General features: G+C 37.5%; 1 protein-coding gene across 1 annotated transcript in view; it reads left to right on the forward strand.

The window, feature by feature from the left end:
* Nucleotides 1-363: 363 nt before the first annotated feature.
* LOC140156674 (U3 small nucleolar RNA-associated protein 14 homolog A-like) overlaps nucleotides 364-12,938 on the forward strand; it is a 92,413-nt gene continuing 79,838 nt past the window's right edge. Inside the window, 3 exon segments of the mRNA XM_072179613.1 lie at nucleotides 364-455; nucleotides 10,008-10,116; nucleotides 12,436-12,503. Of these exon segments, the coding sequence (XP_072035714.1) occupies nucleotides 430-455; nucleotides 10,008-10,116; nucleotides 12,436-12,503 (203 nt within the window). The 5' untranslated portion in view covers nucleotides 364-429.

A 12,938-nucleotide genomic window follows, 5' to 3' on the forward strand; every position in this document is an offset into this window, starting at 1 on the left:
GACTGCGGAAGATTTTTTTTCTGCAGTACTAACTGAGTACGGCATTAAAGCCACGTACATATAGTTTTATAAGCTTTGAAAACAATAAATTACAAATGCATCAACTTACAGTACGCATAAATAATACAGTAGCCTACAAAATTGGTTAAAAATTCAGCTAATGAAAGAGCTACTTTACGTCACAATTTTTGTCATGTAGTAAATTATAATGAATTTGTTGATGAATACTTTTTAATTAATTAAACATCAACTCTGCGGTGCTTTGCAGTTTGTCCAATCAAGAACTATTTTAGATGCATCATATTGAGTAGCTACAGAAAGCTTGTAACCATTTCAGATTCTTTAAAAATTAACACGTGTGTATATACATGTATACCGTGTATATCGCTCCTAGTTTTCCGTGTTTTATGGGAAATTTAAGACCTGAAAATGACAGAACAGCTGCTAATGTTAGGGTGAGTCCTTTGGTATATCAACAAGAAAGCCAACATATTGAACCATGAGTTTGAAATAATCACAATGATCAGTCACAATCATGTGATATGTGGTGCACAGCCAGTTACGGGCTAGACTCGCTGAGTCTATACCTGATCTCATGTACCAATACCTTGTGTATTGGTACATGATTCGGCGAGTATACTTCAGCAATAGCGAATATGTGGTCGTTTTTTACTCTGTTCAAAACGTCACCTGTACACCAAATACAGCCCCCGAAATGGTCTACTTTTAGCGTGCCTTAACTCGAAACAGTTTAGTCAAAGTTAAAATGCGATCCCCAACCCTTTGCTTACCTTGAACGAATTTGCAGTAATTTCCGCTAGCTCCGTGTTGAAAAATGTCCGATACTTGCCCGATACAAACATAGAAATGGCCACATTTGCTTCAGTCCTGGTATGAATATTTCTTCCGTAATCCAATGGTTCCAACGTGGGCATCACGATGATAGTCTCCTACACAACCAGATTGTGTCGGCCTGACGCTCATTGATCCTATTATCGCTGAAGGACGGCGTGTGCTCCTATTATCGCTGAAGTGAGGACAGCGTGAGCTCTTACCTGCGTAAAAGTCTGTTCGACAAAGGCGATTGTGAATAAGGATGATTGACAGCGCCGCGCCGTTCATTGGGCGGAGTCATTATATTATGACAGCAGCCAGGTTGCGCTGTCCTCTGACCTTGACTGTTCGTCACGTAGACATACCGTGACCTGGGTACACGTACAAAGCTGGGGGGATGCGACTGCGGCCGCCATTTTGACACGCGGTATCTACTCTTCAGAAAAATTACTTTTGTTGACGTTTTATATCAAACAATTTTCGATAACGGATTCCTACTAGGATTTCAATTTTTATTAATGAAGGTGCATGTAGCTTTGAGGAATAACACGGGATATTACGAGTTTTATTTCAACTGGTGGTGTAGGAAGGTGAGTGAATTCGTGAATGAGGCCGGGGATTGAGGTATTGTTGTTTCAACGATCCGATAGTAGGATACTGAAACGTAGGCTAAAATGTCTAATGACGCCATGTTTACATGAAAACATTAGCTGCTGGGAGGTCAGTGTCGTTGAATGCGTTACCTAAAGTCCTTTCAGGATATTCTGATTTCACTTATTTATGATGTGTACGAAAATTCACCATATAAACTCAAAAGTATGAATGCAAGCTGTTATTGCTGACAATAGAAACATTGTTGCAAAGTCATTAAAAACAGGTATGTATTACAGACGTTCTTTGGCCGAAACGAGATACAGGCTAGTTAGGTAGTCTACGCTGAGTCTCATGGACGCCGTTCCTATGTCCATCAGACTCGTATTTCCCATTTTGGATGTCAATGGGAAATACACACTTAACGATTTCCGCCGATTAAAAAAAAAAAAAAAAATCTTTAAAATTTTATCAATGTATATAAAAGTGGTACCAACCTTATTGTGCTTGCTAATTTAAGACTCGGTTGAAACAAAATTAAGGATCGAAAGCATTTTAGTGTCCAAAAGGCAAAATTATCGTCAAAGTTGTGCGAAATCGGCACCCTTGCGAAGGGTTCAGAATTGAATCGAACGAAAATATCCGATCTTTGCGATCAAAAACACAAAATTACAATTTTAAACATACATGTACTATTGGCAAAAGACATTATTACCAAACAATACAGAATAGAAAATTTGACATCATTTTCTCAAAATATTGAAAAAATTTGCTCACTAGACATCGAAAAAGTACGCAATCCAATTCCCGTTCAAACGCGTGGGAAACTGAAAGTGCGATAATCGTGACTAGTTACGGATTATGGGCGCACACCACCAATACAGCGTCCCATTGAAACACACGTGAAAACACGCCTTTTCTCTGCGCGATTTCAGACCTTTTCGGCAACAAATTGACTATAAAAATACTACCAATCGATTGCAAATCGATGAAATTTTAATATATGTTTCAATGTACGGGTAGTCTTCTGATTAATTTTCGAGATATGGGCGCTCAAACAGCACCATGACCATTTTCGACCCCTTCTATACCCTGAAAACCCGTTTCTGGCCATTTTTCAATCCGCGGGCCTACTTTATTTAAAAATTGTGTTTTGCAACTTTTTGGGCGATCCAAGTTCATGTATAGGTCTTAATCTTTTATTTAAGCTATAACATGCTTCTCTTTTTGATTACAAATCCACAGAGAGGCTCAAACTACCTCAAAAATTATTCTGTTTTTACCGAACTCATTAGGGTTACACAAATGGCGCATTGATTTGGTGGTGTGCGCCCTTATAATGCATGAAGTTTCAAAGTCGATTCTTTTTTTCACAGATTTAGAAACTTTCTTAACTTTTGAGTTAAATCCTCAAGTTTTATTACTCTAGGATATATAAATTTAGAAAAAATGACCTTTGAAGACATGCGTCCAATACAGAAAATGTACAGTTTTTGTGATTTTGACCATATTCTAGCCATCGTGCCATTTTCTTCAAAAATATCACTCGAATTAGCGACTTTTAAATGATATATTTGCATTTTTATGTCTTTAAACGTAATAAAAGTAAGTTTATACATTTTCTACACATTCATATTTTTATATTAAGTTTCATTTTGCCCCGAAAAAAACTGACATTTGAGTCGTTTTAAGGACACGTGCCAAAAGTTAAACATGATATTAAATTAATCAAAACTTTCTAAAAGCCGAAGTTGTTAACTTTTTCGTCACTTTCATGAACTTTAACAATCCGAATTAAGAAAATTAAATCTTACTTTCACTTTAAAGAGCTTTAAAATCATTAAGTGATTTCTTAAGAATTAATTCAGAACATAAAATCGAATTTTATACATATCTATCCTGTTTTGACCCGATTTCTATGACAGGCCTAAGTCCGGCCAATATGCCTTATAATGCATGAAGTTTCAAAGTCGATTCTTTTTTTCACAGATTTAGAAACTTTCTTAACTTTTGAGTTAAATCCTCAAGTTTTATTACTCTAGGATATATAAATTTAGAAAAAATGACCTTTGAAGACATGCATCCAATACAGAAAATGTACAGTTTTTGTGATTTTGACCATTCTAGCCATCGTGCCATTTTCTTCAAAAATATCACTCGAATTAGCGACTTTTAAATGATATATTTGCATTTTTATGTCTTTAAACGTAATAAAAGTAAGTTTATACATTTTCTACACATTCATATTTTTATATTAAGTTTCATTTTGCCCCGAAAAAAAATGACATTTGAGTCGTTTTAAGGACAACTTGCCAAAAGTTAAACATGATATTAAATTAATCAAAACTTTCTAAAAGCCGAATTTGTTAACTTTTTCGTCACTTTCATGAACTTTAACAATCCGAATTAAGAAAATTAAATCTTACTTTCACTCTAAAGAGCTTTAAAATCATTAAGTGATTTCTTAAGAATTAATTCAGAACATAAAATCGGAATTTTATACATATCTATCCTGTTTTTGACCCGATTTCTATGACAGGCCTAAGTCCGGCCAATATGCCTTATAATGCATGAAGTTTCAAAGTCGATTCTTTTTTTCACAGATTTAGAAACTTTCTTAACTTTTGAGTTAAATCCTCAAGTTTTATTACTCTAGGATATATATAAATTTAGAAAAAATGACCTTTGAAGACATGCGTCCAATACAGAAAATGTACAGTTTTTGTGATTTTGACCATTCTAGCCATCGTGCCATTTTCTTCAAAAATATCACTCGAATTAGCGACTTTTAAATGGTATATTTGCATTTTTATGTCTTTAAACGTAATAAAAGTAAGTTTATACATTTTCTACACATTCGTATTTTTATATTAAGTTTCATTTGCCCCGAAAAAAATGACATTTGAGTCGTTTTAAGGGGGTACTACACCCCTGGCCAATTTTGTGTCTATTTTTGCATTTTTCTCAAAAATTATAGCGCATTGGTGACAAGTAACATATGTATATTATAGGGGCAAGGACTACAACTACTGCACTGAAAATTCATCAACTCAAGGCAAGTAGTTATTGATTTATTGATCAAATACTGGTTTTCCCTCATTTTTGACTATAACTCCACAATTGTTGTCTGTGCTGAAATAAAATTTCCAGTGCAGTAATTGTAGTCCTTGCCCCTATAATATACACATCTTACTTGACACCAATGGGCTATAATTTTTGAGAAAAATGCAAAAATAGGCAAAAAATTGGCCAGGGGTGTAGTACCCCCTTAAGGACACGTGCCAAAAGTTAAACATGATATTAAATTAATCAAAACTTTCTAAAAGCCGAATTTGTTAACTTTTTCGTCACTTTCATGAACTTTAACAATCCGAATTAAGAAAATTAAATCTTACTTTCACTTTAAAGAGCTTTAAAATCATTAAGTGATTTCTTAAGAATTAATTCAGAACATAAAATCGGAATTTTATACATATCTATCCTGTTTTTGACCCGATTTCTATGACAGGCCTAAGTCCGGCCAATATGCCTTATAAGGGCGCACACCACCAATACAGCGTCCCATTGAAACACACGTGAAAACACGCCTTTTCTCTGCGCGATTTCAGACCTTTCCGGCAACAAATTGACTATAAAAATACTACCAATCGATTGCAAATCGATGAAATTTTAATATATGTTTCAATGTACGGGTAGTCTTCTGATTAATTTTCGAGATATGGGCGCTCAAACAGCACCATGACCATTTTCGACCCCTTCTATACCCTGAAAACCTGTTTCTGGCCATTTTTCAATCCGCGGGCCTACTTTATTTAAAAATTGTGTTTTTGGGCGATCCAAGTTCATGTATAGGTCTTAATCTTTTATTTAAGCTATAACATGCTTCTCTTTTTGATTACAAATCCACAGAGAGGCTCAAACTACCTCAAAAATTATTCTGTTTTTACCGGAACTCATTAGGGTTACACAAATGGCGCATTGATTTGGTGGTGTGCGCCCTTACACTTACAGGCATGACAGGAGAATGGACAATGGTGTTAAGCTTACCCCTGGCATGTGTACCAATACCCTATAGTCTTCTTCTTCTTCCTTATTAGTGCTGGCCTCATATGTCTGAGTATTATTTGCGCACTGCGTATAGACAAGCTAAACGTCGAACAACTGAATACATGCACAACGTGTGGACCAAATATATTTTTGTAAACAATTTTAGGTCAGCATGTGAGCATCAAATTGATATTTTGTACAATTTGTACAGCTATCGAATCTATCTACCCTATCACAAGCAAACTTACCTGTATGTAAAAAGTGTCCATAAATACTGGACATCGCCAATATATTTATGACAAATTTGTGTCCAGAACACGAAAAGTGTCCAGACCTTACTCTTGCTCTCGGCTACAACAATGGGGTAATCCGTGTATTAAGCAGATGACGTATTTACCAACTCTGATGACGCGGATATGACCTGACCTTGTCAGACCGATGAGTTGCATATTGTACATGTAGGTTTGATCCACCAGTCCTGCAAAGTTGGTTCTGCTTACGCACGGTCATTTTATTCCGCCATGTTTATTGTTTCAAGATTAGGGCCACGGAACTTAGGCTACACAACGTGCACAGCTCTGACAATTTCCCACAATGCCTTGCGCATTTCCAGAAGAAGGCCTGGCGATTTCCCACATTTCCGGCAAAATTGTAAACGTTTCGATGGGGAAAATGGAGATAGCGAAGTCGCATTTTACATCAAACAGCTGCAAGAGCAAAACGTTCTGAAGGGTCGGTAATGATTAACAGCTGGTCTGGTGTATTTGAAGTTCATATAGGACCGTTCGCAAACACTTGTAAGGGGGGGGGCCTGATGCAAAAAGGGGGGCCCTAAATTTTTTTGACCCTCCTAGGGGGGGGCCCTGAAAAAAATGGCCACAAATTGAGTTTATATGCTTTTCTATGGGGTTGACCGATAATTTTCATGTCAAAAAAGGGGGCCCTGAAATTTTTGAGGTTTGTAAAGGGGGGCCCCGAAAAATTTGTGTGATAAATTTTTTTTGCATCAGGCCCCCCCCTTACAAGTGTTTGTGAACGGTCCCTCATATTGAAGTTTGTAAGTTTGTGACTTCATATGTTATGTGCAATAGATATTACAGGAAGCTTAAATTGGCACGCTGTCCAGCCTGTCCTGCAATTTGTCTGTCGCTTCCGAAAATGTATTGGAGTTCTGGGCACGTCACACCGGAAGTGTGATGTGACCTCCTGGGCATACAGACAAGCTGTACTTATTTTTACTCTGGAACCTAGAGTAGCTAGATGAGTGTATTTTTGAAGTACAGTCAACATGACCGGGATGATCCCCTGCTCTTTTCGAATAATAGCCTGTGACGTTCTTTAACATGCACACTGCATTAATGTCAGAAATACATGTACACAGGACCGACAGCTTAAAGTGCCCTCCGAAGCACTAAGCAAGTATGTTAGAGTGAAGTGCCTTGCTCAAGAACACAAAGAGCCAGCCGAGCTCAGCATACTCAGGCGGACCTAGGATTCGAACCTGTGACCCTTGGATTCACAGTCCAACACCACGCTCCCCTCTACCAGCTCAGCTTATTTCGGCACAGACAGCAGTTGTGGAGTTGCAGTCAAAAATGAGGGAAAACCAGTATTTGATCAATAAATCAATAACTACTTGCCTTGAGTTGCTGAATTTTCAGAGCAATAGCTGTAGTCCTTGCCCCCCAACATGCATATCTTAATTGTCATCAATGCGCTATAATTTTTGAGAAAAATGCAAAAATAGGCACAAAATTGGCCAGGGGTGTAGTACCTCCTTAATTGCACCATGTTTCATTCCGAATTTCCGACTACCAATTTTGTCAAATCAACTTGCAAGCCACAATAGAAATATCGGTTATTTCTGCTGGTTATTATTAGAAATGAAGTACTAGTTGGACATTTTGGCAGTCACAAGTGAAAAAAGGTGAAATCAAAGCAGATATTCTGACAAAACTAAATAATAGACCCACACGATGTGCCTTACACAGTGGTGGGAAATTTTTCTTCAGCAAACTATATTAGTTGGAGTAAATAGATGCAATTATAGGATTGCAGATGAATAATTCAAACATTTTTGTTTGACAAATCCATTGAAAAAGTACTCGCTACTTTAGCTTTCGCCATCTAGACTGACAGCTTGATCACAAGTGACTTGGTCCACTGCTTTTCCCGCGAAATGGCTTGTTGACATTTCCTGGAAGTGATGATGTTTTTGTTTTGAGCAGTGGATCGTATGATACGTGATCGAGAGATACAAGACCTTTGTCGCGGTTGATTGCTTTGGCCCCAAATTACGAATGTAGATTGCTTTCCTGATTCTCCTGCTGAAAGCATTTGAGTCCTTATTCAGAATGTTGCCGCTTCCCATTCTATGATGAACCATTCTATGTCAACTCCAGGGATGTGCACCGCAGCACCTCTTGTATAAAGGGAACCCCCTACAACTTTGAAAAGTATAGTATCCTGGGGTACTTAATTGTGTAGAGTTCAAATCTGGCACCAGCAAACTTGTAACTCCTTTACTTTAAAAGCCACTATTTCGCAGAAATGTTGTCCAAGAACATATTTTCAACATACCTGAAGTTGATGGTGGGGCAAAATGTCTGACATTGGTTTTCAGGGGTGTCAAAATGTACAAAAAATATAAAATTGTAGTTTTGCATGGGTAATATCTCAGCTAAAATATTCTAATAGGCTTAATATGGGATAAGAGTAATGTCCTACCAAAGGGCTCTGACTGGCAAAAAAATGGGACAGAAAAATTATTTTTACCCCCCGAAGTTGGTCCTGAATGGCCGAAGTTGCATTTTGAGGGCCCTATATGTTTGAAAGTAAAGGAGTTACAAGTTTTCTGATGCCAGATTTGAATTCTACACAAAAAGTACCACAGGATACATTATTTTCAAAGTTGTAGTGGTTTCCCTTTATACATTTATGGACCTCCAAACATCGTCTTTCGCGTTGCGACACATTTTTTACGCTGACCCCCCCTAAATTTCAAATTGATGCTACGGGAAAACGAAATAGAGTGTGAAGCTCAAATTTTCAGGATTTTACTTTCTCATCAATATCTACCACCACACAGAAAAAAGAAAAAAATTGAAGAGGTGCTGCGGTGCACATCCCTGGAGTTGGGCTGAATTGAGTTGGTGCTCAATGGGTGACATTGATTTTCAGGGGGGTCAAGTTATGACTGAAATAATAAATTGTCATTTTTGATCAGCCCCAGAGTAGCTAATTGAGCTCAGACCCTGAAAAGCCCCAGAGTAGAGAATTTGAATGTTCTAGGGGTGTAGTTTGGGAGAAATGGCCCCCTAAAGTTGGACTTTTGCGCGACGACACATTCATGCTGACCCCCAGTAAATTTCAAATTGATGACTCTGTGAAAATAGAAACAAGTTAGAGGCTCAAATTTTCAGGTTTTTCATTTCTCATTGATATCTATCCATACCCAAACTAAGAAAAAAATCACTGAGGTATGCTGTACACCCCTGTCCAGTGTCCGAAATAACCAGGGGTGTGAAATCTCCCCTTTTAAGCTGAATTCCTCTTTTTTGGCAATTTCTTTGAGGCAAAATTTTAGCTTTTTCTTTCATTTTCAGCCCATTTTGAGCATATTTCAGTGCTTTTCCTATTTTTTTCTTCTTTTATGAACAAAGTTCCTCTTTTTTTAATAGAGGTCACTCACACCCCTGAATAATGAAAATATGGAGGTTGTCCCGAGGACAACTAAAGCATGAATTCTGCTTGTCCTCAAAAGATTTTGGTTGTCCCCAAAATGTATGTCATGTTTTTGAGTGCCGAAATAGTGGTTGTCCAGGGGATAAGTACATAGCTCAATATGGTTGTCCCCAGTGATTTTTGGACAAGAGGACAAGAGGATAAACTTGTGCTTATTTCAAACACTGCCCCTGTCTGAGTTGGCATGGAATGACCCGGTACCAGCAATTACTGAATGCTTATACCTGGTGTTTATACTAGGATGTGGGCAGGTACAACCTTGTCCTTACATATCACAATATTCTTTTACACGGGACCTGAACAATTATCAGGATATGTTAAAAAATATTGAGCTTGTTGTAACACTTGTTGAACTAGGCTTGTTATCGACACATGATTTCTAATTGAACACTTCGTTGGGGAAAAAAATACGACAATCGACATGTGTCGAAACTCGTAATCAGATGCTGAAAAAGTCAAAAGTTAAGCTTAAAATCACACTGAAATGAGTTATGATTGCCGACTTCCGGTGTTAACATACTTCCTGGTTTGTTTACTTCCGGGGTTGGGTCAACTTCGGGAGGTAATTTTTGACTTTCCGAAAACTGAAAACATGATTGTACGGTAAGCTTATTCGGACAAAGTAGTATGGAACTTTAATTTTTTTTCTAGTTTTAGGTTTGTGTCGTAAAGTGTCGAAAAAGGACAATTTATTTTGACATGTCGGATTTAGGGTCATATCGACGATAATACAACACATATGCCAGTCGATAACAAGGCCTAATGAATAAGAGTTATTTCCTCTTTAACAGGCCTGAGGATGAGGATGACTTACAACCAGAATATGACATCAGTGCCAGTGAAGATGAGGAGGAGAAAGATGAAGATGGGGAGATGGATGAGGATGAGGATGGAGACGAGGTAAGCAACCATCAGTTATGCACACAAATTATTTCTGGTATTAATTAAATAAGCCAAAACAAAAGTTAAGTGGCTCCTTTAAACTAGGGGTGTGATTTTCGTTTAATTTTGTGCCCGGGTACCCAGTGCATTTTTGGGCGGGTAACCGGGTACTCGAAATTGCAAAAAAAAAAAAAATAAATAAAAAAATTTAAAGTTATTGATTTTTTGGTTTTGTAGTATCCTTGGACCTAGACCTAAATGCTAGAATAATTCATGGTTGACCTAAAACAATGCATGATTGTTTGTGTTTTAATATGAAAAATGATAATTTGTATTCCTGTCGTACTCTAATTAATGATTTCAAAATGCATTGAATTTGAATCCAATTTGAAATCATTAATAGAGTATAACATGAATGAAAATTATCACTTTTCATATTAAAAACACAAACAATCATGCATTTTTTAGGTCAACCATGAATGATCCTAGCATTTAGGTCTACGTCTAGGATCTACAAAACCACAAAAAATAAATAACTTACAATTGTTTTTAATTTTTTTAAATTTCGGGTACCGGTAATAGGCTTTACAGCCGGGACTTGAATTCCCGGGACTCACTCACACCCTTACTACTCGGAGAAGATATCTTACACTTCCCACAATGCATTTCTTCCATTTCAATTTTTTGTACTGAATTGCTATCCAGGTAGTCTGTACAAAGTAATAAATGTCATTTGGTGTAATGAGGTGATGCATCATGATGCAGAGGATTCTGGGAAGGTTAAGATAGCCATGTGTTTTTAAGGTTACGCACTTGTTTTGTGTACCATTTAAAGGGCCAGAGGATTCACCTTATCATAATAAAAAAATAACTTAAAGAAATCAAAGATGTTTTGGAGTAAAAAAATGAAGTGTAATGAATGAATGACATATTTTTTCCCCCAAATTACTATTTTAAAGTGACTGTTTGTTTGTGCTATTGGAAATATAACTATGAAGATGTAATATTGGAAATTGTCACAAATCTAAAAATAGAAATCTTTTTATGTCCTTGAATGTTATCGCCATTCCTGTTCATTATCCTGGTAGATTACCTTCTGAAGAAATCAACTTCTGGAATTGATGCTGGAATTGTTACCTACCCACGTCGGTCAAGCAGGTATCCTGCTAGGATGCTGAATGACCTGGATTTTGCTGATGATATTGCCCTGTTGGAATCTTCCACAGCCGGGCCCAGTCGCAGCTTACTAGGACTGCAACTGCAGCAGCAGATCTAGGCCTTGTCATCAGTGCACCTAAGACAGAATATATGACTGCAAACTGTAACGCCCAACCAGCACTTGAAGTCTATGGTAGTACCATCAACCATGTCACAGACTTTAAGTACTTGGGTTCCAAGATGGGCTCTAGTGCTGGAGACCTAAAAAGAAGAAAAGCACTAGCCTGGGCAGCTTTCTGGAAACTGGAACGCCTTTGGAGAAGCCCATCCCTGCCAATTGTAACAAAAATCAAGCTGTTTCAGACAACTTGCGTTACTGTCTTTCTGTGCGGGTGTGAGTCATGGGTAATCACCAAGGACATGGAAAACAAAATCAATGCCTTTGCAACATCTTGCTACAGAGTCATGTTAAACATCAAGCGTGTGGATCGGATTCCAAATGAAACCATCTACAATCTGACCAACACCACTCCACTGTTTGCCAGAGTCAAGATTCATCAACTCAAATTTCTCGGCCATATACTGCGTCTTGAAGACGACGAGCCTGTGAAAGAATATGCCCTTTACATTCCACCACATGGGAAGAGGAAACCGGACGGCCGCAGCACACTGTACTTACAGTATGTCCAGCACCTCCTGGGAGATACTGAAGGGATGTTGCAGCCAAACAAAATTGTTTCGCTTGCCCAAGATCGCAATAGTTGGAGAAAGCTTGCCGACTGGTGATGATGATGATGAATAAGTTCATCAGGACTGTTAGATATCATTCTATTAGTAAATTATGTTTTACAAGTCCAATAATTTGCTCACGTTTTAGACGTATCATCAGCTGATGGTAAGACTTCATCAGTAATGCGATGAACAAGCAACACTCCTACTCTCATTTCTAGATTGTTCAGTTCTTTGTAGTAGCTGGTCATATACATGATTGAGTGAGTATGTCCCTTCATCGCTGTTGATTGGGGACAACAGCTTATGAATGCTATGAACCAACCTGGGCAATGTCTCATGAACCAGGAGCAATTTGTAAATGGCTTTTGTTTGTGTATACCCCTGCCCTTGCATACTACAACATTATATAATATTATGAATGTTATGTGTTTATATCTTGTTTTACAGGATCACGATTCTAAATCTACACATTCCAAACTAATGAAAGCTATTAGCTCAATGGATGCCAAGAAAAGGTAAGTTGGATTTAAGGTGGTACTACACCCCCTGATAAATTTTGTGACTAATGTGGCATTTTCCCCCAAAAAATAACTATACACTGATATATTATAGGGACAAGGAATCCAGTTACTTCACTGTATTTCAGTGATTCTAGACAAGTGGTTCATTTATGTTACGAAATGAGGTACATTCTAGCGGTACCTCTTTTCTTATCATAAATAACGTACCGCTTGTTGTGAGTCAGTGACATTCCAGTGTAGTAACTGGATTCTTTGCCCCTATAATATACATAACCTTTGTTACCAGTGATTATTTTTTTGAGAAAAATGCAAAAATAGTCACAAATTTATCAAGGGGTGTAGTACCACCTTAAACTAATTAAATCTATAAGCTCAATGGATGCCAAGAAAAGGTAAGTTGGATTTAAACTAATGAAAGCGATTAGCTCA

Source organism: Amphiura filiformis, chromosome 7 (genome assembly GCF_039555335.1).
Source record: "Amphiura filiformis chromosome 7, Afil_fr2py, whole genome shotgun sequence".
Taxonomy (NCBI): Eukaryota; Metazoa; Echinodermata; class Ophiuroidea; order Amphilepidida; family Amphiuridae; genus Amphiura; species Amphiura filiformis.